The sequence below is a fragment of the Protopterus annectens genome, chromosome 9.part0 (genome assembly GCF_019279795.1).
Source record: "Protopterus annectens isolate FY-2018-M chromosome 9.part0, PAN1.0, whole genome shotgun sequence".
Lineage (NCBI taxonomy): Eukaryota > Metazoa > Chordata > Ceratodontiformes > Protopteridae > Protopterus > Protopterus annectens.
This window is the reverse complement of record NC_056743.1, coordinates 1,624,728,583-1,624,752,465: the sequence shown is the minus strand read 5'-3', so window position 1 is coordinate 1,624,752,465 and position 23,883 is coordinate 1,624,728,583. Positions and strand designations below refer to the sequence as shown.

The following is a 23,883-nucleotide window of genomic DNA, read 5'->3' as shown; positions in this document are numbered from 1 at the left end:
TGCTCTAAATACAGCTACTAATATAGAAATCAAGTTTAACAAGCCAGAAAATGCTCAAGCTAGTCAGCTATGCAGAAAAACTTAGCAAATAAACAGAGAAAAAATACTTAAAATCTCAAAAGTGGCTCCCTTCTTCTCTCAGCGTTTTTTCCTCTTGGAGGGTGCTTCACCAACAGCCAACAAGCCTGAAAAGACGCTCAAACCACGAGGCAACTAGGTTTTAAGAGAGGAAGATGAAGGAGTTATGGAAATGACCCCTAGTTGCCAATAAAACTACAGTTTCAAGTCAGTAACCACCTCTACGGGGGGCAGGGAAGCTGCTCAATGTTAGTCACTGCCACTGATGAACAGAGAGACCCTCCTTCAGCCCAAGCAAAAATGGCCTCACAGAAACTTTCAAACAGTTCAGGAACAGCAAGCCTGTAACTGAACTTTTTTAACTCTCAGAAAAGTGGGAAAAAAGCAAGATTTTTTTTTTGTTTTTGTTTTTACAGAGATAGCAGAGGTTCACAAGTAATATCAAGTTATAACAGTGCAGTAAATGACCCCACACAAGAGTGCTAGGTCAAGGACAGAAAATATGCAAGTTTTAAGAAAAAAACGATTTAAAATTAAGTGCAAACAGGAAATTCAGCAAACAGCTTTTGGTTGTGCTCTAAATACAGCTACTAATACAGAAATCAAGTTTAACAAGCCAGAAAATGCTCAAGCTAGTCAGCTATGCAGAAAAACTTAGCAAATAAACAGTGTGAGTTTCCTCTGGGTGCTCCAGCCCCCCCCCCCACATTCCAAAGACACACAGTAGGTGAATTTTACACTCTAAGTAGGCCATAGGTGTGTGCATGCATGCATGTGTGTGCTGTGGAAGAACTACTTTGGGTGGGCTAGCCACCTGCTGGTATAAATCTTGGCTCCTGATGATTGTCATTGTTGAAGTGACACCCCAGTCCCATGTATAAAAATGGGAAAAAGGGGTTGTGGATGGATGGATGGATGAATATTGTGGTTCCCAGACAGGAAAGCACTTAGAAGCCCATGCTGGATCTTTCTCAGCACCTTTCTGAAGGTCCCTTCTTTTCAGATGTTGTCCCTTCAAACCTTGTTACCTCTTTTCCAAGCTATTTTAGTATCCCTGGATTTCAAGGATGCTTGTTTTCACATTCCTAGTGATCCCATTTTCAGGAAGTTTTTATGTTTCTCTATTTCTTCCTTGCATTTTCAGTTCTCTTCTTTGTCCTTTGACCTTTCTACTGGCCCAAGGGTATTCACCAAATGCCCTATTCCTGTCATTGCCTTTTGCATGGTGAGAGGGGTTCAGATCTTTCCTTATCTAGGCAACATGCTCATTCAGGCTTTATTCCCAAAGTCTTGCTTTAGTACTTTTGGTTTACAGTTTGTCTCTTACAATGCCTGGGGTTTACCATAATCTTTCAGAAATTGGTCCTGGTTCATTCACAAGATCATGTTTTCCTGAGTTGCAGGATCCAGACTATTTGCATGCTGACATCCCTGCCTCCACCCAAGGCTCCCTATCTGATCACCTTTTATCAGTCCCTTCTTCCTCTGCTTTCTGTTACAGTCAGGGATTTTCTCAAGGTTCTAGAATTCATGGCCTCCACTCTTCCTATCCTACTGCTAGCCAGACTCCATATGAGGAAACTACAGTGGTTCCTCAAATCAGCATGACTTCAACAGGATCATCCAGTGGATTTTCAAATTCCTTCCATTCTATGGCTCAAACTAAAGCTTCAGGGTTGGATTCATCAGCTTTATCTCAACCAAGGACTTCCTTTTCAACCTCTTGCCTCCTCTCAGGAATGTTTTTGGATGCCTCAAACAAGGAGTGAGGAGCTTCTTTCAGTTTCCTCAAGGTCCATGGTCCCTGGCCTCCTCATCAGAGGTCAGATCACTTCAACATAATGGAGATGAGAGCTCTCCTTTTAGCTCTTCAGACTTTTCATTCCCTCATTCTTCCATGGGTTCCAATATTTTCACAGACAATATCATAATGATGTGGCATATCGGCAAGCAAGGGGGACATGGTCTTACCACTTGTGTAGATTAGCTCTTCAGGTCTGAGATTGTCCAGTATTGAGTGGCTCTTTAGGCTGCATAAATTTCTTCAGAGCAAAACATAGTGGCAGACTCTTTGAGCAGGTCCAGTACACAGGCTCACGAATGGATGCTTCACAGAGATATGTTTATGGACATTGTTCATCAGTGGGGAAATCCACAGGTAGAACTTTCTGCCTCTCTTTTGAACAGGCAACTTCCTCTTTTTTGCAACAGAGTCCCAAATCCTCTGGTTTAGAAGGTGGCCTCCTTATCATTTCTTTGGAAGAAGATGTTTCTCTATGCCTTCCCTTTCCCCTCTCCTGATTCCAAGGGTTATGCTAATGATCAAGCAAGACTCCCTCAAAATCTTGCTGGTGACTCCCTTTTGGCCCAGACAACACTGACTCTCCCTTCTTCTTCATCTAGCCAGGTGCAATCACCACAGGTTTCCTCACAGAGATGACCTTCTCACACAAGACAAGGGGCCCCTGATCCATCCTCACTTGGTCACTGTTCAACTGACGCTTTGAGTAATAGGATTTTAATCTCTATAGGCACAATTTTCCTGAGGACATGCTTAGGGTTTTGCAGGAGGCCAGGAAACCCATTACCAGGAAATCATATTTGTCCAAATGGAAGAGATTTCTTTCTGGTGCCTTTCTCATAACTAGGATCTGTTTTATGTGGGGATCCTTTTGTTTTTTTTCTTATTTGTGTGAATTGCCCCATGCTGGGTTAGTATATTTTTCTGTTAAAACTCATTGCCATTTCTGCTTGTCTGCCATTAACTCCTATTCTTTCCTCTAGGTTTGAGGTCAAACAATTTCTTAAAGGCATTCTTCATATCATCTTCCCAAAAAGACTATTCCACCTTCCTAGGACCTCAATTTTGTACTTGAAAAATTGACTCATGCTCTTTTTGAGCCATCAACTTCAGCTTCTTTGCAACATTGTACTTGTATGACTGCTATTTTGGCCCTTACTCTGAACTCCAGGCTCTTATGAGCATTCCTTCTTTCTTAGTTTTTAACAGGGACAGGGTGTCTCTACATACTAATCCTTTTTGTATGCCCACTGTGGTTATTGAGTTGTCTCTTAATTACTCTATTAATTTACCCTCTCTTTTTCCTTCTCCACAGCCTGCTAGTGAGAAAGTTCTTCACACTTTCGAATTTCATAGACAGCTCATTATTTGGATAAGATTAAGGCCATTCACAAATCTGAGCAACATTTTGTTTATTTTCATCCCAGATCTCTAGGTTTTGCTGTTTCTAAGCAAACCATAGCCATATGAATTTCTAAGACTATTTCTTATTATTTCTTTCATGGAAATGTCTTTCTACCTCTGTAAAGGTTCATTCTATTAGAGCCGTTGTTTTCTGAGGTGCTTTTTTCAAAAGATTGGATACCATTTCAATCCTTGAGGTTGCTACTTAAACCTCTGTCCATACCTTCACTAAGCATTACAAATTGGATATTATTTCCAGAACAAGAGCTTTATCAGGGCTATCCTGCAAGGGTTTCTAGAAGGCTCATCTGTGCCGTCCTCCTCCCAAGTTTCCACTTGAGATTTTGTACTCTCCCTTTTGTTAAGAATACTGTAACAGTGATATGAAAGGACAACACAGTTGTCTATAATCTTACCATAACAGTTGATGTCTTTCTCTTCACTGTTGCAGTATTCGGCCCCTTTTTCCTTCCCCTTCTGCTCTGATCTGTTTCTTTTGTCTTCCTGACTTGGAATTATTTTCATTTTACTTGTTCTGGATGTATATATTGAACCTAATTCCTAGGAATATTGCTCCTCCTGGGGATTTTCACTTCTGTGGTATGTACGTCCGCATATCACCTTTATGACCTATGCCTTGAGCAGGGAATGCACAGCATCCTTGAACTTCTAAGGCTTTGGTATATTGGCTAGATGTTGGCCTATCCTTGGCAAGGAATCCCTTTTGTTAAGAATACTTCAACAGTGAAGAGCAGGACTGTTATGGTAAGACTTTACTCAACTGTACTTTCTCTAATAAAGCATCCTGTGCTTGACATATGCTGAAGTAGTGTCTCGTTGTTTTTTCTTTAGTGTGGCTTGTCAAGGTTTTGCTGTGATATTCTGTCCTTATGTACCTCATGGCTTATGCCCTGTTTAATGTACACCATTAGCACTCCCCTAGCTTCTATTCCATCTTATATCAGCATCTAATAACATGATATCTGTATGCCTCAACCCCCTTTATCAGTGTATGTGATATGTCATCATTTCAAGCATTACACATTTTCTCTGGTAACTAGTTAACTTAATTAAATAAAAAGCTTTAGAAAATTCTGCGCATGAATACTTGTACCTTATATTTGGTCTGGGAGATGCCGAAAAGGAAAATACCATCTGCTATAAGCAGGCAGATGCAAAGGTTGAGGAGCAGCGTTGTACTTGCATTTTGAATAGAATGACACAGTCGAAATGTCATGATGGAAAGAATCAAGCAGATGACTGAGAAGGTAAGTCCAATGAATGAAATTATGGTTAGTGGCTTGTCATCCTGAAATTAAGAAAAACATACATATCAGTTATAATGCAAACAACCACATCATGCAGTTACTATAGCTATTCACTAACCAGGATTTGTATTATGAAAGGGTGAATAAAACATACAGAATTATATATCATACAATTTTGAATATTATGTGAAATAGATATAGTTCTTGTTGTATTCCTTATCTATTTAATATTTTTCTTCCTAATATTTATTTCTGAGAAACTGATATAAATGCATGAATTGTATAATGATTCCCATTCATATGCCTCCGTAGGAGCACAGTCTTTCTATAAGTGATAAAGTATTTTTATAGTTGACAAAGTCTGCTGCTAAGAAAGTAAATGTGTTGCCATAATTTACTTTGCATGCATACTTATAGCCTATCAAGAAAATGAGACAGAAATAGGATCTGTCTAGTTTAATCTGTATGATTTCTGGAACTACCAGTCCAAAGTCTTATCCCCATCACATTGCTGCTTCCTTTCAACCACATCCACTGAATATATTAGTGACTTACTAGTTTTTTCATAACTACTTCAGGCAGTTTATTATATCTTCTACCACTCTCTCCATGAATATCTAGTTTCTTGTATACATTTCAAAACTCCCCTTCTATCTGGAAGTCATATCCCCCTTCTCCCATCCCTATCCATTCTTTTCAGTTTACTCCATTGCATGTCATATTAATTAGCTTGTGCACCACAAGCAAACATACCTTTTCCCTCTTGGTATCCCTCTTGGTATCTTGCTTCCTGCTGTAGTTTAATAGTTTAGGGATTCCTTATATTTATACTCTGAAGAAATTAACACCTTAAATAATAAAATAGCTATTAAAACAGACAAAAAGCCAAGACATTGTTGTCTTAATGCCATTATCTAAGTAATAAATATCAGGAAAGAGACACATTTCCAAATTTTGTTATAAGCTGAAATGCATCTGTGGTACTCCTGCACTGGTCTAGTAATCAAAGAGCCTCAATCCTCACCCCTGGCAATAGTGAGGAATGTACACAATGGGAGGATTACAAGTACATACACAGTAAAGTACAATTTCCCTTAAGAGCACACAGGATCACAGTCAGTCTAGGGCTAGTTTCTCCCTCTTTCTCCCGATCCCCAATAAGGCTCCCTACTGACACAGCTATAAAGTTAAGATATCAGCTGACTGGTCAAGTTAAGACCTCCAGCACCCTCTCTGTCTATCCAGTGCTTTTTGTCCCTGCCCAAGTAGCTGACACACACACACTTTGAGATTTAATTTATATATAAACACACGCACACCTGGGGAAGGCTGGCACAGGTTTACTAGCTATGCCTCCTTCTGACCTCACTATAAGGTAGCACCAGCTGCCACCAGCCACCCTACTTATCAGCCACTATAAGGCCCTTACAAAGGGTGCCCGATCCTACTGTGTAATGTTACTATTAATCCAAATGGTAGTTTTGACCAAGACAAGGCTTTTTAGGAGTGGCCTGTACAGTGTCACCAAATACATATGCAAGTACTGTAAAAGCTTAAATATGTCTCACAAATATCAGCCACAAAGATAGGTTTAGATATATTTAATAATAAATGATAAAAGAACAAGTCAAAACTCAAACAACACAGTTACTTCAGAGTACAGAATCACAGGAATATTTTAAATCAACATTGCAGGACAGTCTCAAATAAATACAGAAAACATCTAAACTAATCTTTACTATATTCATATCTATATCTAAGATAGATACTATGCCCCAAGTCTTACTTACAGATAACATGCAGGCAGAAGTGCTGAATGGATGTTTCTAGGTCCAAGACAAGGTACAAAATGCCCAGTCTCTCTCTGACAGAGTTCTTAAATTAATAATCAACATTACTGTTGGGTGAGCTTGGATGACATCACTCTTTGTTACCTGACTTTAGTTCCCAAGCTAAACAGATGTTAACAGAATTTTAACATCTCTGTGTGAGAAGTACACATCTCTCAGAAGTTTCCAGAACATGGAAGTTGTGAAACAATAACATGCTTTTACATTTGAAACCTAGTAATTATTTCTGTTTCAAGACAATACAAAAACTTTAGCTCTAGACATTGTGTCTGCTGCTGAGCTGAAACTGAGAGATAACACATTTGTAAAACACTTTAATTTCAGCTTATTTTCTTGAAGTTTTGCAAGTTAACTCTGTATGTTCCATCTTCTACTATTAAAACATACATTTGCACAGGTATATAGTTTATATACATGTCTGTTCTTTTCGAGTAGGGTACACTGTGAATATAGCCTTGAACCTCAATACTGTACAAACCCTGTTCAACACACACTTCTGCACCAGTAGTTTAACAAACACATAACATATAGTTATCTTACATTTGTAAGACAAGCATATGAATCATGTTGATATTCTCAGATGACATATGATTATTTACAAAATTCCAAATAGCTGGGCTGACAGCTCACAGCATCTAAACAAAATGTTGGTGAACCTCTGCTAATATTATCCAGTTAATCCAATCTGTTTCTATTGTTCTGAAAAGCTTTTTTTAGACATCCATGCCTGCTTCCCATGCAGACAGTATGCGCACACATGCTTATATCCCTTTGACACTAGTGTCTTTTTCTGTTTTTTTAAAGTTCACTTGAGGAAGGTTCCAAGATATGTCTGATTTAAGATTCTGCATGAGATTTTTAATAACCAGTTCACTTTTCCTGGGAAAAAACATGGCTGATCAGTGGTGAGCTAAGAAGAAGAAGAAAAAGAAGAATCTCACATTTACTGTCATATCCTAGTTTGAATCATGCAGCTCAGGGGAAAGGTAGCAGTAACTTCACCCACAGGAGCTTCTTCCTGATAAGATCAGAAAATGTCAAATTCAGAAAACAAATACAGTGAAGTACAATATCAGTAGCAGAAGCTCTCAAAGATTTCATCAGGGGACGACGAGCACCTCTGCAATCCCACTTTCACTTTCTATTTAATTTGGCTAGCTCTAAGGTCAGAAAGCCTTGCAGAAAAGTCAAACACTTGAAGCAGAACATATTGTCGTTTTCAGAAGATGTGTGACATTGAAACTAAAATAAGTAATTTGGGAGTGTTAGGGTGCATCATTTCACATGGGTGGTACACTCAGGTTGCACTCTCCACAGCATAAGGTAGTCCTTATATTACAACACTATATGCAATATTCCTGAAGTGTGCTGCATTCATGCTATTTTGGCCTTTTTGTGACTCTGATCGTGGTCTGTTTTTATACTTTTATACTTTTCAGCCTTATTCTTCGCAGGTATAACTTTTAATTGTTCATTGATAAGGGACTGGAAGCTAGAGTTCTAGAGATACTGAACTTATCATTGTAGTTTATCTAGCTCTGAAATGACCATTTCATCTACAATACAAAGGGAGATTTTTGCTGGTAGACATAGTGTAATGATAAGATACCAATGGAAGAAAAGGACAGAGTGGTATTGAGACACCTGGGATGGAATCTGGAAGAGAGTAATTCAATGCATACTTAAGAAAATACTAACAATGAATATATTGGATGGAGCATAAGAAGTGTATTTGAACCCAAGAATATATTGCAAACTATAACTGTGTTCAGTGAAGAGTTCCCTAGAGTCTTGCTCATACAAAATATGAGGTGGAGAAGGTGTCCATGTGGGAAAATTATAGAAAAGGAACCTGTCCCCCAGGCAAGAATTTACAGTCACCCAGCCAATTGTCAAAATGTTTTTGAAGGCAAATAGTGTATTATTTTATCATGTAAAAAATGTTTATTCCATAAACAGAGAATGTAATAAGTTACAAACCTATCTCAGTAACAATTCTAACTCATTTTGAAGAGGAAGAGTTTATGGTCTTTGGCAGGAATTTTAGACTGCTACTTCTGCAAAGGTGAAGGAGGTCAAAAAGGGTAGGATATTTCAGTTCAGAAAAGGCCAAAGCAGAGATATTGCCTGGTATTCTGTTGCCTGGTTCAATCCCCCAATTTCAGGAGGAAACAAAACAAATGGCTCTATGCTCCTCTGGAAATCTGGAGAAAAAAAACATTTTCTTTTAACTCTAGCAACTGCTTTCTACATTTGTTATAGTATTGGTTGATTTGTATATAAAAGGAAGGCATTGTCTTTGAGATTTAATGTACTGAAGAAGAGTTTTACTCGAAAGCTTTACATTTTATCTTTTTGTTGCTTCTATATTAAAAAGTATACTGAACAGTGGACTTTTGGTCTTTTTCGTACTATTGTGGATCTTTATACCTAGGAGTCCCTCAGCTGTTTAGGAGAGTTTTTTGGACTATTGACTTATTACATTTGTTGCAAGCAGCTGCTACAGTTTATACTGCATACAGAGTGCTAAGCACCTCAGTTCTGATCACAAATGCAGCACTGGAATTCATTACCAAATGCCAGTAATGCACCCCGCTGAAGACTGATCAGTATTTGCACATCACACTCCAAAACACTTTACACCAGAGGCATCTGCCCTTTGCCTCAACCCTAGCTACTGGACCAAAGTTCACACCACAGGGTTCTATATAAGACAGTCTACAGGGTATGGCATTTAAACTTTTAACATAACTTAGGTTATGTAATCCAGAAACATTATTGCTAATAAACTTTGTTAATTTTCAGGGTGGATGAAGTGCTTTGCCAGGTGCATTCCAAAAGAAGCACTGTACTCCTGAATGCATACCTCACAACTGTACAGATTTTCACGGAACGTCCAGATTTTTGTGACATATTTCTGATCTGTTCCTTATAAAATATGTGATTTTTTTGGATTTTTCTGGCAAATCAATGAGGATTGAATTCACTAAATAATGACAGTTATGTGGGATTCAGATTTCATTTCCTTCAGAAAATGCATGGTAACATAAGACCTTTAATTCTAGCAATTTCTAAGTTTATGAGTGATATTTAAAGTGTGTCTCTATTATGGGGGACTTGTCCCCCCATTATTTCTGGTTTTGTCCAGATTTTTGTGCCAAAAGGTTGAGAGGTATGCCTGAATGAGTCTGATAAGGGAAGATTGCAGTCATATCAAGACATCTTGTGATCCACAGGAGATAAACAGATACACTTACACATCAGCTGTGCAAATTAGAAGGGTTTCCTAATCACAATTGAGACATTATGACTGCAGGAGTGCTCACTGCCAACATAAAACCTTATGTGTCTGATGATTTTTTTTTTTTTGGTATTGTAAGGGGTAGCAGCAGTTTGGTAAGAGAAGGAAGACATGCCTTTTCTAAATCTTACTGTACTGTGATTTCTGATTTCTGAGCTGCGGTGGTGGTGCTGCGGTAGCATTGTCGCCTCATAGCAAGACGTTGTCCCGTTCGATTCTCAGCTAGAGTGTCTTCTGTGTGGAGGCATATGTGAATGGGGCATGCCTTCGTTGAAGGTTGTGCATCAGGGCTGGTAACCCGGTACGTAAAAATCCACTACCAATCATTAGCAGACCGGAGTTCCACTGTGCCGACCCCTAACCGGGAAAAGCCAAGAGACAGAAACTGTACTGTGATTTCTGGCATTTAAGGTAAGCCTATGACTGATAAGCAAAGTGCTGGTCTTGTCTATAAATATAGCTGTGTGAAGCAGGGGAATTTGGCAGTAGTGCTCAGACTGCAGTCACCTGCAGTCTTGGTTAGCCATGGACCCTTAACATCTGCTTTCACTTCCCAAAAGTAAATGCCAAGGAAGAGGGATCAAAGGCAGAGGACTGTCAAATGCTACTGATGATGCTAATCTTTGTAGAAAAAGTACCCACTTACCTTAACATACATTACTTAAAAATGTCTCTCCTTCAAAAAAGCACAGTGTTTTTGCATGTCTAATAATACAAGAATATGATAAGATGAAGACTGCTTTTGACTTAAAAAAGATACTCCTACAGATCAGCTATGCATGATAAAAGGACTTCCTAACAGTAACTGAGACATGCTGATTGAAGGACAAGTCACTGTCAACATAGGAATATAAATGTCTGACAAGTCCATACATCTTGAGAATGCAACACCAGTTGGTAGCTAGTACCTTGGAGTGTATTACATGAAGAAGTGTTACAGTGTAAGTCAAGAGAGAGGTTCAGAGTTGACTGAGATTCTACAAGAAAAGTACAGAACTGTGATATGGGAGGGACAGTTGTGTGAGGCTATCTAAAATACACAGAAAGATCTGATGTCCTACTTGACTTCGGTTTGCAGGACCTTATCTTCTTGTATTAAGTAATATACTTTTTAAATCTGTAAACCTTGACAGATTTCAGCACGCATTTGCCAACTCTATCATGACTTAAAGACAAAAATAAAGGCAGACATTCACTGATGACAGTAGGAATGTGATAAGCTCTGGGTAATTACTTCTTAAAACTGAGTAATGCATTAAGGTAAGTAGGCCGCTATCTAGATGGCTGTGCAGGTTAGTTTTAATGGACAGAGGCTATATACAGAGGATGCCTAACAGAAAAGTTCTACATAGACTATCCCAAGGATATAATAAAGTCCATGTAGGGACTGTGTAGAGCCTACATGGAATGTATATGTGTACACACCACAGTTCCTCCTCACCAGCATGCCATGCATATTAATGATGGTGTGCTGCTGAGGGAGAGCTGAGGAACAAGGATATTGAATCAGTGTAGGAAGAGGTGTAGAGGCAACCCATGTTTGTGGATGCATGATCAGATGTAAAGAGAAGGTGAGGCCCCATTAATGCACCCCACCACTGTTGACATGCTTTGAAGTGTATTAAATGTGTAATAAGCAACTTGTATTATATTATTTTTTTTTTATTGTTTATATTTATGTTTGTGCACCACGGCATAGAGCGCAGCAATGCCAAGCAGTGCTCCCATATAGACAGCTGACACCTGCTAAGCATCTAAATATAGAAACTGGATGTAATCAATGTTCATAATTTATGTAATTATGTTATTTGCTTTTATTTATTACTTTTTACAATTTCCATTTGTGCAGCATGGCATAGAGTGCTGCAGAGCCAAGTACCACTTATACATACAGAGCCAACACCTGCCAGACATTTAGAAATAGAAACCAGATGTACAGTGGATATAAAAAATGTACACACCCCTTTTAAAATGCCAGGTTTTTGTGATATGAAAAAATGAGACCACAATAAATCATTTCAAAATGTTTCCCATTTTTAATGTGACCTATAACCTGTACGATTTGACTGAAAAACAAACAAATCTGTTAGGCGAAAAACATAAAAAATAAAAAATGTACAATAAGCTGGTTGCATAAGTGTGCACACCCTTAAACTAATACTTTGTTGAAGCACCTTTTGATTTAATTACAGTATTAAGTCTTCTTGGGTAAGAGTCTATCAGTATGGCACATCAATATTTGCCTAGTCTTCCTTGCAAAAGTGCTCCAAATTTGTCAGATTGTGAGGGTATCTCTTGTGCACAGACCTCTTCAGGTCACCCTACAGATTTTCTATTAGATTTAGATCTGGCCTCTGTCTGGGCCATTCCAAAACTTTAATGTTCTTCTGGTGAAGCCATTTTTTTGTTGATTTGGATGCTTGCTTGGGGTCATTGTCATGTTGAAGGTGAAATTCCTCTTCATCTTCAGCTTTCTAGCAGACGCCTGAAGGTTTTGGGTAAAAAGTGATTGATATTTGGAACTGTTCAGAATTTCCTCCACCTTAACATAAGCCCCAGTTCCAGCTGAAGAAAAGCAACCCCAAAACATGATACTGCCACCACCATGCTTTACCATGGGGATGGTGTTCTTTTGGTGATGTGAAGTGTTGTTTTTGCACCAAACATACCTTTTGGAATTGTGGCCAAAACGTTCAACCTTGGTCTCATCAGACCATAATACATTTTCCCACATGCTTTTGGGAGTCTTGATGTATTGTTTTGCAAATTTTAGCCAGGCCTGGATGTTTTTCTGTGTAAGAAAACGCTTCTGTCTTGCAACCCTATCCCATAGTCCAGACATATGGACAATATGGGAGATTGTTGTCACATGCAGTACACAACCTGTACTTGCCAGAAATTCCTGCAGCTCCTTCAGCATTGCTGTAGGTCTCTTGGAAGCCTACCTCATCAGTTTTTGTCTTGTCTTTTTATCAGTTTTGGAGAGACATCCAGTTCTTTGCAACATCACTGTTGTCCCATATTTTCTCCACTTTTTGATGACTGTCTTCACTGTGTTCCATGGTATATCCAATGCTGTGACATTTTTTTGTACCCTTCTCCTGACTGATACCTTTCAACAATGAGATCGCTTTGATGCTTTGTAAGCTCTCTGCGAACCATGGCTTTTGCTGTAGCAGGCAACTGAGTAAATGTCAGGAAAATCCTAGCAGGACAGCTGAACTTTATTTGGGGTTAATCAGAGTCTCTTTAATTGATAGCAGGTGTGTACCCACGAAGACTGAATGCTGTAATTAAATCAAAAGGTGATTCAACAAAGTATTAGTTTAAGAGTGTGCACACTATTGCAACCAGCTTATTGCATGTTTTTTTATTTTTTATATTTTTCCCCTAACATATTTTTTTTTCAATTGAATTGAACAGGTTATAGGTCACATTAAAGGTGGGAAAAGTGTTAAAATGATTTATTGTGGTCTCATTTTTTTATATCTCAAAAACCTGGCATTTACCAGGGGTGTGTACACTTGTTATACCCACTGTAATTAATTATTTATTTAAAGTTTTGTTTATGCGTATTTACACATGTTTGCATGGTGCGGCATGGTGCTCAGCAATGCTAACAGGTAGCTCAGTAGTATATGTAAAGATATAGTGGTTTTCATAATATCCACGCAGCTAAATGGGTAAAGTTGTGGCTTTATGAGTAGTAGGTCCTGTGTTTGACTCCATGGCAAGGAGTACATGTATGTAATTTAAGATAGCATTTTTGTATACTGTAATAACAAAATTGTAAACTATGTCATTGCTGTTCCCTGCTGAGCTCTGCTCAACCACGCTAAGCACTGCATAAACATGATAATGGCTGCCAATGTTTGCTCAGTGCTAAGCTTCACTAAAACCATGGCTGTGTGAGTTTTTGCAGTGCTCAGTTCAGCTTAGCTGGTTTACATGATGCTAAGCGACATGACACTTTTTTGAAAGTTGCTCAATGACATGTAAGAGTGGGAATACAGCCTATATTAATCACAATAGGTGGGAATTCTGCATCATTCATTGGAGTTCAATCGACGGTTGATATGGCAGGTGGTTCTGATGAAAGTGTGTGCTTTTGGGCACAGAAGTGGGGCATTGAGGAGTCCAGGGTCATGGTTGGGCTCCTTGTTAAAAACCATGAAGCCAAGCTGATGCAGGGCAAATTCCAGGGCTTGGAGCTTAAGGCAGAGGCCTGGCACCATTTGGACAGGGAACTCACCAGTGTCACTGATATCCCCACACAGGTGAGAAGTGTCGTCACCACCATGATGACCTGAAAATGAGAAAGAGGGGATCTTTAGACACCTGGGTCCAAGAAAGGAGAGCAGATAATGGCCCACAAGTATGTAAGTATAGTTTCTGCTGTTTGAACAAAATGCAAGCTGAATGTATGGAAAACTGGTATGCATAAATGTGTGCTTCTCTCCGAACAGCTGCAGCTGAGAGAACTCACAATGTTGAGTTCCATGCTGGGAGCCTGGCCAAGTTGTGTCGTGAGTGTGGTGAGTACGCATTATGCTAAATGTAGTGCAATAGGCATGAAACAGTAAATCATTAACTGCAATAAAGTATATAAAAGAAAATCTGTAGTGCAATAAATGGGCAATTAGAGCTGTAGTGCAATAAATGAATAACAACTGTAGTTCAATAAAAACAAGAAACACTACTAATAGCAAGTAAAATGGTGTACAGTAAGATTGTGCTGCCATAACCATTGCAGTATAACTGTATGCATTTATTCGGTAAGGTAAGGTTGCTGCAGTCAAGTATAACACTGTAATAGCTGTAGAATGCAAATCTACTAGACTGCAAACTGTATTGCTTAACTCATACTACGTTTCAAGGCTGTTTCCAGGCCAATATCAGTCACATAATGCTCTCTCTTCCACAGACTTCAAGTAATAAAGGTTTATGGGTAAGGTAGCCCACTCCATGGGCAGATATTGTGTGTGGACTTCATAGATATTTCAAAGCAATAACAATAAAATGAGTTCACCAGCAGTGTTGATTCTAAAATAAAGCTATATTAGTATATGCTCTATGGTTGTATTCCATGCATGTGAGTCCTACTGTCACTGCAGGTTAATATAACACTGTAACAGTACTAGAATGTTAATGGAATGTCCTGTAACTTGTATTGCTCAATTCATAGTATGGTTACAGGTGATCTCCAGGCAAGTATCCATCACCCAGTAGTTAGCAGTGACTCAGTAGCTCAGTCTGTTAAATGCCTTATACACAGTACATTTTGCCACCCACATTCCCGGGTTCAAATCCAGTGATATGCAGCACTACATTTTCAGTATCAGTCTCATAATGATCAAATTTTTTCTCTCCCCAGGAACAAAAAATATATATGGGTGAGGTAGCCCTTTATTATGTGTGGATATTGTGTTTAGATCTCACAAAATGTCACAATCAATAACAAGAATGTGTTCATCAGCATTGGTGATGCATAAATAAATCTGTGTAATTCCAGTATGGCTGTATCCCTTGCATGTCTGTACTATTTTGCTGCAGTCAAATATTACCTTATTCACAGATGTATCCTGCGGTAACAGCTATTGGGATCTACTTCCATGCTTGCCAACTAAGGCACGATGGCTGTCTAGTTTACTTACCGTACATAAACATGCCTCTCAAGTGTCACAATTTCTCGTAATGTAATTAAAAATGACTAATCCTTCTGTCACATGTTTACCAGATAATTATTGCCTGGAATGCAATGTATTACCAAATTTGTTTACACAACACCTTGGTAGTCATACAAGTCCATATTATGTGAGACTCTTCTGTGTAGTTGACTACTTGCATTTGTCAGTGCTTGGCTCTTACTATCCCATGCTATCAGCTTGAGAGGTATGTACGTGCTACAACAGCTATGGGACAATTGTAGTCACTGTGATCACAACTGACAGTACATGCCTGTAGAAGTATATATTATCAGTGTTTTCAGGGATATCGTCTGCAAAATCTCTAATGGAATGTTTTCTCTCTCTCTCCCTACCCCTCGTCTCAATTTATTCATTACTGTTATGTAGTATTATGATTTAATATTAACATACTTTGTTAAACTAACTATATTTTGGAAAATGTGGTCAATTATTGTTATGTTTTATTATGATGTAATATTAACATATTTTGTTAAACTAACTGTTGTGTTGGCCTTATGGTTTACTTCACACTGGCATGCTGTTACCATACTGACTGTTACATTGCTTAATGTTGTGTTGTACATAATATACATTAATATGTATTTGGATTAAAAAAATACAATGTTACATTCTGTTAATACTAGCAACGGTTTGGTTATTACTAACTGTAACTTTTTACTATACCTCATTTAAGACAGCAGATCAAGGTAGACTGATTCTGGCTGATCCCCCTACCTTGCCTCAACTGGTCATGGCAAATCTGGGACCCAGACCACTGCTGCCCCCTCTGCTGTCCCTACACTACCTGTGGTGTCAGGTAGACCACCACACAGAACGGGATGAACCCCCCTATGGGAGCAGTGGCAGAGGGAGAGTATCACCCGGGATGAGCTGCCAGTCCTGGTGTGCAGGATAGTCCACCGTGGCTATAACCGTCACCTGCTCCAGATTGAGGACATGGTGGCCAACCTGGTGGGGCAGCCTTACCCTGGTTCCCAGCCTCCAACACAGCTACCCTCAGGACAGTGATGGAGCTGTGCTGACAGCCTCATGGGTGGGGACATGAGTCAAACTGCTGCCATCTGGAGGCACATGGGACTCAGATTCCACAACACCCTCCCTATCCAAGCTGTTCACCCCTCATGTGTCATGCACTGCCCCTGTCTGTTGTCTTATCTGTTTTGTCTGTTTGCAAATGCATCTTCACCTGCTCAACTTACCACCCCACATGTAGCTATGTTCCTTCTCCAACATTTCACTCTCACCTTAACAAAAAAACAAACAAAAAAACATGGCAGCTGTCCCAAAAAAAATCATCCCATACGTATTTCTCTATTTCGCACACATATCCATTGGACACATGTAATTTGGTTCAATTGGCTTGACAATGCAGTTATGTTGCCCTCACCCCTCTCTCTGGGGTGGAGAGTTCAAAGTCATATACAAATTCTGTCAAGGTGTACAGTTGTTGCTGTACAAGAAATAGATAGCTACAGTTCTTTCCTATACCCTTCCTGCACATCCCTACCTGCCTTTCGCTATGTTTTGCCCCTTCTTGCCCCCATTTCACCACATTCCTATCTCCCATTTTTTCTATTCTTTATATTTTTTTAGTACAGTGCTGTGAGATGCGCCATGCCATGCAGCTTTGCTTAGCTCAGCTAGATAGACCTATAATGACTGCATGTGTTTATGACATTGTAGGACACTATTACAAAATAAACACCTCTGCCATGTTTCAAACCCAAGCCCATCACACCTAGAACATACTGCATTAACCTGTCATGCCACACAACTCATTATTAAAACAGATGGTTTAAACAAAACATAGTAATTGCCAGTTACACTCATTAGATGTGTTTCAGTGGAGATGAGCGCTGTGCTGCACTGCTCAAACTGGAATTAAAAGTAAAGGAAAAAAATGGGAGTGTACCTTGGACTCTGGTGCAATAGTACTCCACTAGACAGCCAAAGACATTATTATGGATGTAAATGAAGCCTGTGATAGCAGGTACATGTGCCATTTTATCAGCAACATGCAGAAAGACACCTGCTAAGGCATCAATGGCAAAGTACATGTACAACTGGGACCCTGGTGCAGAAATGCAGCCATATAAAGCCATGCACATATTGATGGATGTGGAAATGTTCGTCACAGCTTGTATGTGTGCATATATATTTTACAAATACACCTGATCTAACAGTGATCAGTAGCTCAGTCTGTTAAATGCCTTGCATACAGTACATTTTGCCACTCACAGTCTTGGGTTCAAATCCAGTGTTGTATTGCATTTCAATGACATTAATGTGAAGACAACAAGTAATGAAATACACATGCACTCTTTCTACACACAAAGCATTGCAAATATAAGTGCTTTTCAGTGCTGGAAGTCACATGCCTGCAGGTAGAGACACATATCAAATATCCATGTAGCATAACTATATGTTGCCTAGTACTCTGTTAGTGACACAGTTGCCTAACATATGTACCATAAACACATGCCTTAATTGGAGTGTAAAGGGTAATCTCACCCTGGCTCTGCCTCTACACAAAGGCTGACACAGCTGACACAGGTACACCTACAGCTTGTTGTCTTCCAAAGTGTTCATGCCCTCTGTCTATGCCTAATACATGCAGCAGCAGCTGCAGCCTGTGGTACACACAGCTTTATGTAAAGGTTTCTGCTACAGACCTACCCTCTGCAATGAAGTAGTCTCCTCATCCCAGTAATGTCCATCTCAACAGCTAAGAAAGAGACCCTGGTCTACATGAAGGCCTTATATATTCCACAGCGGTGGCATGTCATTGGTTAATGATAGTGAAATTCAGCTGTTTAGGCTGCAATTAGCATATCAAAGCCACAGACTGGTTTAGAGGCAATTACGTGCTAATGAGAAGCATGCTAAAAATGCAAGCAGCTGGTCATGGGGGAAGCATTCTGTATGAGACTTTTTCACACAGAGCATGTCTTTGTGAAACATTACCAGATGCAATTTTCAACAGAGAAGTACTGCACTCCAGCAGGTACGTAACTGTTTTTTGTGTATAACAGGATGCAGTTGGGAGGATAGAGGCATGGAGAATAGGGATTACAGCAGTAAGCCTATCTTACACCTATGGTAATGACATGCCATTGATACCCTGCTGTCTTGCACCTACAGGGGATGTGCAATACATTAGAGTTGCATGATCATTTGTCACTGAGACACACTGATGTTGTTGGCCTGTCCCTATATAGAGGTTGTAATAGCACACTGCTATTTGTCTGGCACTGCTTCTATGACATATTATTGGGTGGCTGGCATTAGGGGATACACCACAGTGGACTGGAGTGTTGGCTGTATGATCATGCAGCAGAATCTCTCATGGCACAGAGGGAAATACCTCAGCAATGATACTATCACATTTGTATCTACACACATAGTATGTTGCTAAACTGTGGGGTATGACATGTGTGAGTAAGCAGTGGATAGTGCTGGCCATTTTGTTCTTGTCATATCTGTGCATAGTGGACACTAATGTATCTGATCCTGTAATGTGTTTCCCTTCTGTTGCCTTTCAGGAATACTGTATTGTAGATGCCATGTCCCCTCTCAGATCTGGAGAATGAACCAATACTTGAAGGACTATGCCAGCATCACCACATCCTCCTATCCAGGGGAGCCATAACAGGGAACAGCGGGTTGCATTGTGGGCAGAACTTGTCTGAGATGTGAATACCAGTAGCCACCAGTAGAGGACATATGAGCAGGTTCTACACCACACTATGGACATGGTGAATGCTGCATGATGAAGGGCAGCTGATGTAGCCGGGGATCGTGCCGTCACCGGTGGAGGGCCTTCAGTGGAACAACCACTCATGGCCAATGAGGAATTCCTGGCAAACCTAGGGACACATGACAGCTCCGAGGCATCAATCACACCATACATCACTGAGGTGGGTGCCACAGTGTCCACAGCAGAGGAGCATGTCGATAAGCTTACTGCAATCACCATTGTAATACTGTAGCAGTCAGTCTGTCAGGCTGTACATACCGTTACATGGGTGTCAGGTCAACATGCTTTGGGGGGGTTAAGCTCAGTAGTACAATCATATTCAGAATGTCACCAATACATCAAGTAACACAGTAGGTACTGTACATGTGAGATATATGCAGGTATTACCTTGTTGTGCTGCAACATGCATTGGCACTGACATTACCTCACCCTCACCTTTTCACAGGTCCGTCAGGTGTTGTCCAAGGCCATGGTCCTGCTCCTAGTAAGCTTGATACTGTTTTGTTATGGAACATATATATGCTATGAAACTAAAAACCACAAATTCAACAGTAAGACCAGTAGACACAAATTTATTTTTCAGGTTAAGCGCTTTCATCAAAGTAAAACTGACTTCCTCAGAACAATAAACAGTCATGTGGATTTAAATATATTAAACTATCACAGGATAGGTGAGGAATCCCACCAGTCAAACAAAAGATCTCTTGAATAAATTAATACCTTAAAGGCATACACTATAAACACTAAAAATACAATAAAATACATTTCTGTAAAAAATTATGTTAAAATTAAACCCTTTCTGCTCTTTGTTTTAAAGCAGGCAAGATAGATAAAAAATCATTTAATCCTGGACACAGATTAGCTGCCAAACGAAGCTGCCACATCAGTTCCCTCTTGTTTAAAGTGTTTTTCCAGTTTCCACCCTTGGGGTTTATTTCAATGGTATCTAATATCCCAAACTTAAATCCAGAGAAATTAACACATATTTTACTATGCCTAAATAAGTCATTGGTTTCTTTTGAATTCTTAATGTCATATAAGTGTTCATATATCCTGGACCTGAGAGCCCTCTCAGTTTTCCCAACATAAAACCCCTGGCAGGAATTACACTTTGCCAGATAAACTATTTTGCTACTCTGACAGTTACCTTTTTTTGAAAAACACTGTGTCCTAGTTGATATTATCAAGTTTCAAACTAGCAGCCGGTACTATATATCTACACTGTGTACAACAACCACAGGCTTTGGTGTTTTCACTACTATTGTTCATGTTACTCTCCAAGGTAAGTTTCAAGTTGCGGCCCACTTTAGTACAAAAAATAGGCTGTTCACCCACTGCTTGTAAAATATTAGAGTCACCCCTAAAAATGTTCCAATTCTTACAAAGTATATTTCTGATGTCATTATAATGTGTACTATATTACACCACACATGTCTGGGAGAAGTTATGGGTAGAACTCTCTGTTGTTTCACAATTTTTGTTTTTGGAAAGACTACCTAGTAGAGGTTCATATTTAGAACCCCACTCTCTCAAAACCTCTTGTAAAATACCCTCTACAAATTCTAGTGGATAATCTCTCTCCAGAAACATGTTCCTCAGGTCACTGAATTCCTTAATGACGTCCTCAAGATGGGAAGTCATTCTAGAAATTCTGATTGCTTGTCCCTTGACAATACCTTTTTTCTGGTATAGTGGGTGGTGACTTTGGAAATGGAGATAGGAATTACAAAAAGTTTTCTTTCTATACACCTTGGATCTAAAACAACACACATCTTTAATGATGGTGGTATCAAGATAGTGAATTTCTTTCTCATTGCACTCATAGGTAAATTTCAAATAATGGGTAATGCCATTTAGATATTCAACAAAACCAGCAATGCTTTCCTTGGTACCCTTCCATAAAATAAAAATATCATCCAGGTACCTGCTGTAAAACAAAATATCCAAATGAAACCTACTTTCAAAAATAAACTCTTTCTCCCACCCTAGGAAAACAAGGTTTGCATAAACAAGGGCACAAGCTGCCCCCATAGCAACTCCTTTTTTTTGTTGGAAATATTGCCCTTCAAAAAATATATAGTTGTTATCTAAAATCAAGGCCATAATTTCACAAACAAGCTGTACACGCTATGGAGATAAACTAGAATGATCAAACAGCATTTTTTTCAAAATAATCCAAACCTTCCTCTCTAGGAATGCAGGAGAATAAATCTTGTACATCTGTTGTCAAAAAAATCAGATCAGGATTCCATAAATCTTGCTTAATCTGTCCCAACAAGTCCCAAGAATCTTTCACAAGATGTGGCATACTCTCAACTACATGCTTAACCATCTGATCCACAAAGACTGCCAACTTGTGTGTTTTAGACCCCCCTGCTGCCACAATAGGCCTAAATGGGGGTGACAAAACATCTTTGTGGATCTTAGGGATGCCAAATATACTTGGTACCTTGGGAAAATTATTTAATAGAAAAGAGTAAACTTCCTGACTGATCCTTTGTTCTGGTAAATATTCTTCCAAAAACCCTTCAATACACCAGTAGGAAATATTAATCTGATTCTTGGATACTTACAAATAGCTTTCCTCCTGAAACAAAATACCTTGAATAAGATTTTTATAGTCTTCATTGTTGAAAATTATGACCCCCCCCTCCCTTGTCTGGTGTCATTATGCGGATACTTCCATCATGTTTTTAAGAAAAAAGTAGTTCTTTCTCTTTAGAACTCAAATTAAAGTAGAACTTCTTGTTATTAGCCCAAAGTTGGTACAACTCTTGTTTAACCACATTCTCAAAACTAGCTACCAAAGGGTGCAAGGGAGGGTTGAACACACTATTTTTTCTCAAGGCCATAGATTTATGCTCATTATTACCAATATTGTTTTTAGGAAACAGCAATCGAAAATTAATTTTCCTAGTAAACAGGTGAATATCAAGTAATACTTCCGCTATATCTGGTGTCTTAGCAGGATCAAATTTAAACCCTTTAGAAAAAAGTGAGAAATATTCTTCAGAAAAAAACTCTGTCTGTATAGTTGTAAATATTAAATCCTTTAGAGGTACAGATGATATCAGAATGGAAAGAATTCCCAACTAATACCTGTCCCTGCCTCTTCCCTTGTGGTATGAACCCCTGCGGGCAGGGTAATCGTAATTGTAATATTGTTGGACTCCTAGTTGTCTGCTCGCTATTCTTTCCGAGCATCTTAGGGAGGGAAAATCCTCTTCTACATGAAAACCTTCATTAAATGATTGCTCAAAGGGAATGATATTCCCAGTAACCTCTGAATAACCATCTGAAAAACCTCCACCTCTTTGAAAATTGAAACTCCCTGGCACATTTTCTTGACCATAATTATCAATAAAAAGCTTGGCTGTGGGGTATACTGTATTGGATTTATATTGTTGAACATCCCTATTAAGTTTCCTTTTCTTTTTCTGAAATTGTATGTTACACTTTTTTTCAACCCTCTCAAGGACTTTGGAATACTATTCCTCATACTGAGGAAATAGTAAATCTTCCAAAATGTCCTTGTTAAGTATTTCCACTTCTTTAAGTAATTTAACCTTCATTTGTTCCTGAAAAACCAACACTTTGTTAAACAATTCAATACCCCATTTATCAAACAGGTTAGTGAAATCTTGCACCATATCCATGTTGTAGTATAACCCAAAGGGAAATTTAAAAACACTTAGTGCCTGAGGAACCACCTTCAATTTAATACATTCATTGAAATAAAACATTTCCATCTGCAAAGTCTTGAGTTTGTAAAGTTTTTTCTCAAACCCAAAAATCATGTCTCTGATGGATGTATAGTTCTTATCTTGTTTCCTTTTCGGCTCACTGTGACTTTCGCCCCAGTTGCCTACTGAAAAATTAAACTTTTGATTTAAAAAAAACATGTAACTTAAAATTAACCTCTCCCAAGGCCTTAGGAGAACTGGAAACAACAACAGAAGGACCAGTTTGTCTATTAGAAGCCGAAACTTCGGCTTCAAACCTCCCCTTGTGCACAGAATGACACACAGTACCTGTTTTACTGTTCCCAGTCCTGGATAATGAATCTGGTGCACTCGTCTGTATGGTCTCCACATCCTTTCCAAAATATACCACTCCATTGGTATTCAAACGCTCCAAACCAGAATTTACTGTAGAAACCTGATTTTTATCTGGTACAGAAGGCAACAAAACGCTCCGAAGAAACAGCAGGCTGTTCAGAATGAACAACAGCTTCAGTGATGACATCATGGCGCCCTCTACCTGAATGCTCGCAAATTCCATCCACATTAACCGTTTGACTGCCAGAAACACTTGAAATTCTCTCAGAGCTTCCCTTAGCATCAGGGCCAAGCTCCGTAGACCGATACAAAGTCATGTTTGAAGAAAAAAGCTCGATAAAATGGGCCAACTCACTTCTGAGCTCTGCCACATCTTTTTTAAGTTCTAGAATCTCTACAGACTGCTCAAATCCAACATCCGCAGGCAGGCCTATAGAATCCAGAGAGTCCATCAGTCCAAAGCTACAAAACTGAACTGAAACCAAATAATTGTAGCAAACTGGTAAAAATAAAAACTAAAAACCACAAATTCACCAGTAGGACTAGTAGACAAGTTTATTTTTCAGGTTAAGCGCTTTCATCAAAGTAAATTTGACTTCCTCAGAACAATATACAAACAGTCATGTGGATTTAAATATATTACACTGTCAGGATAGGT

The 23,883-nt window shown here is 39.1% G+C and overlaps 1 protein-coding gene across 1 annotated transcript in view; it reads right to left on the bottom strand.

Moving 5' to 3' along the window:
* Positions 1 to 23,883, bottom strand: part of LOC122810734 (adhesion G protein-coupled receptor E3-like) — a 242,835-nt gene that overhangs the window by 114,963 nt on the left and 103,989 nt on the right. Inside the window, exon 5 of the mRNA XM_044082297.1 lies at positions 4,398 to 4,592. Coding sequence (XP_043938232.1) covers positions 4,398 to 4,592 — 195 coding nt within the window. The remainder of the gene's footprint in view (positions 1 to 4,397; positions 4,593 to 23,883) is intronic.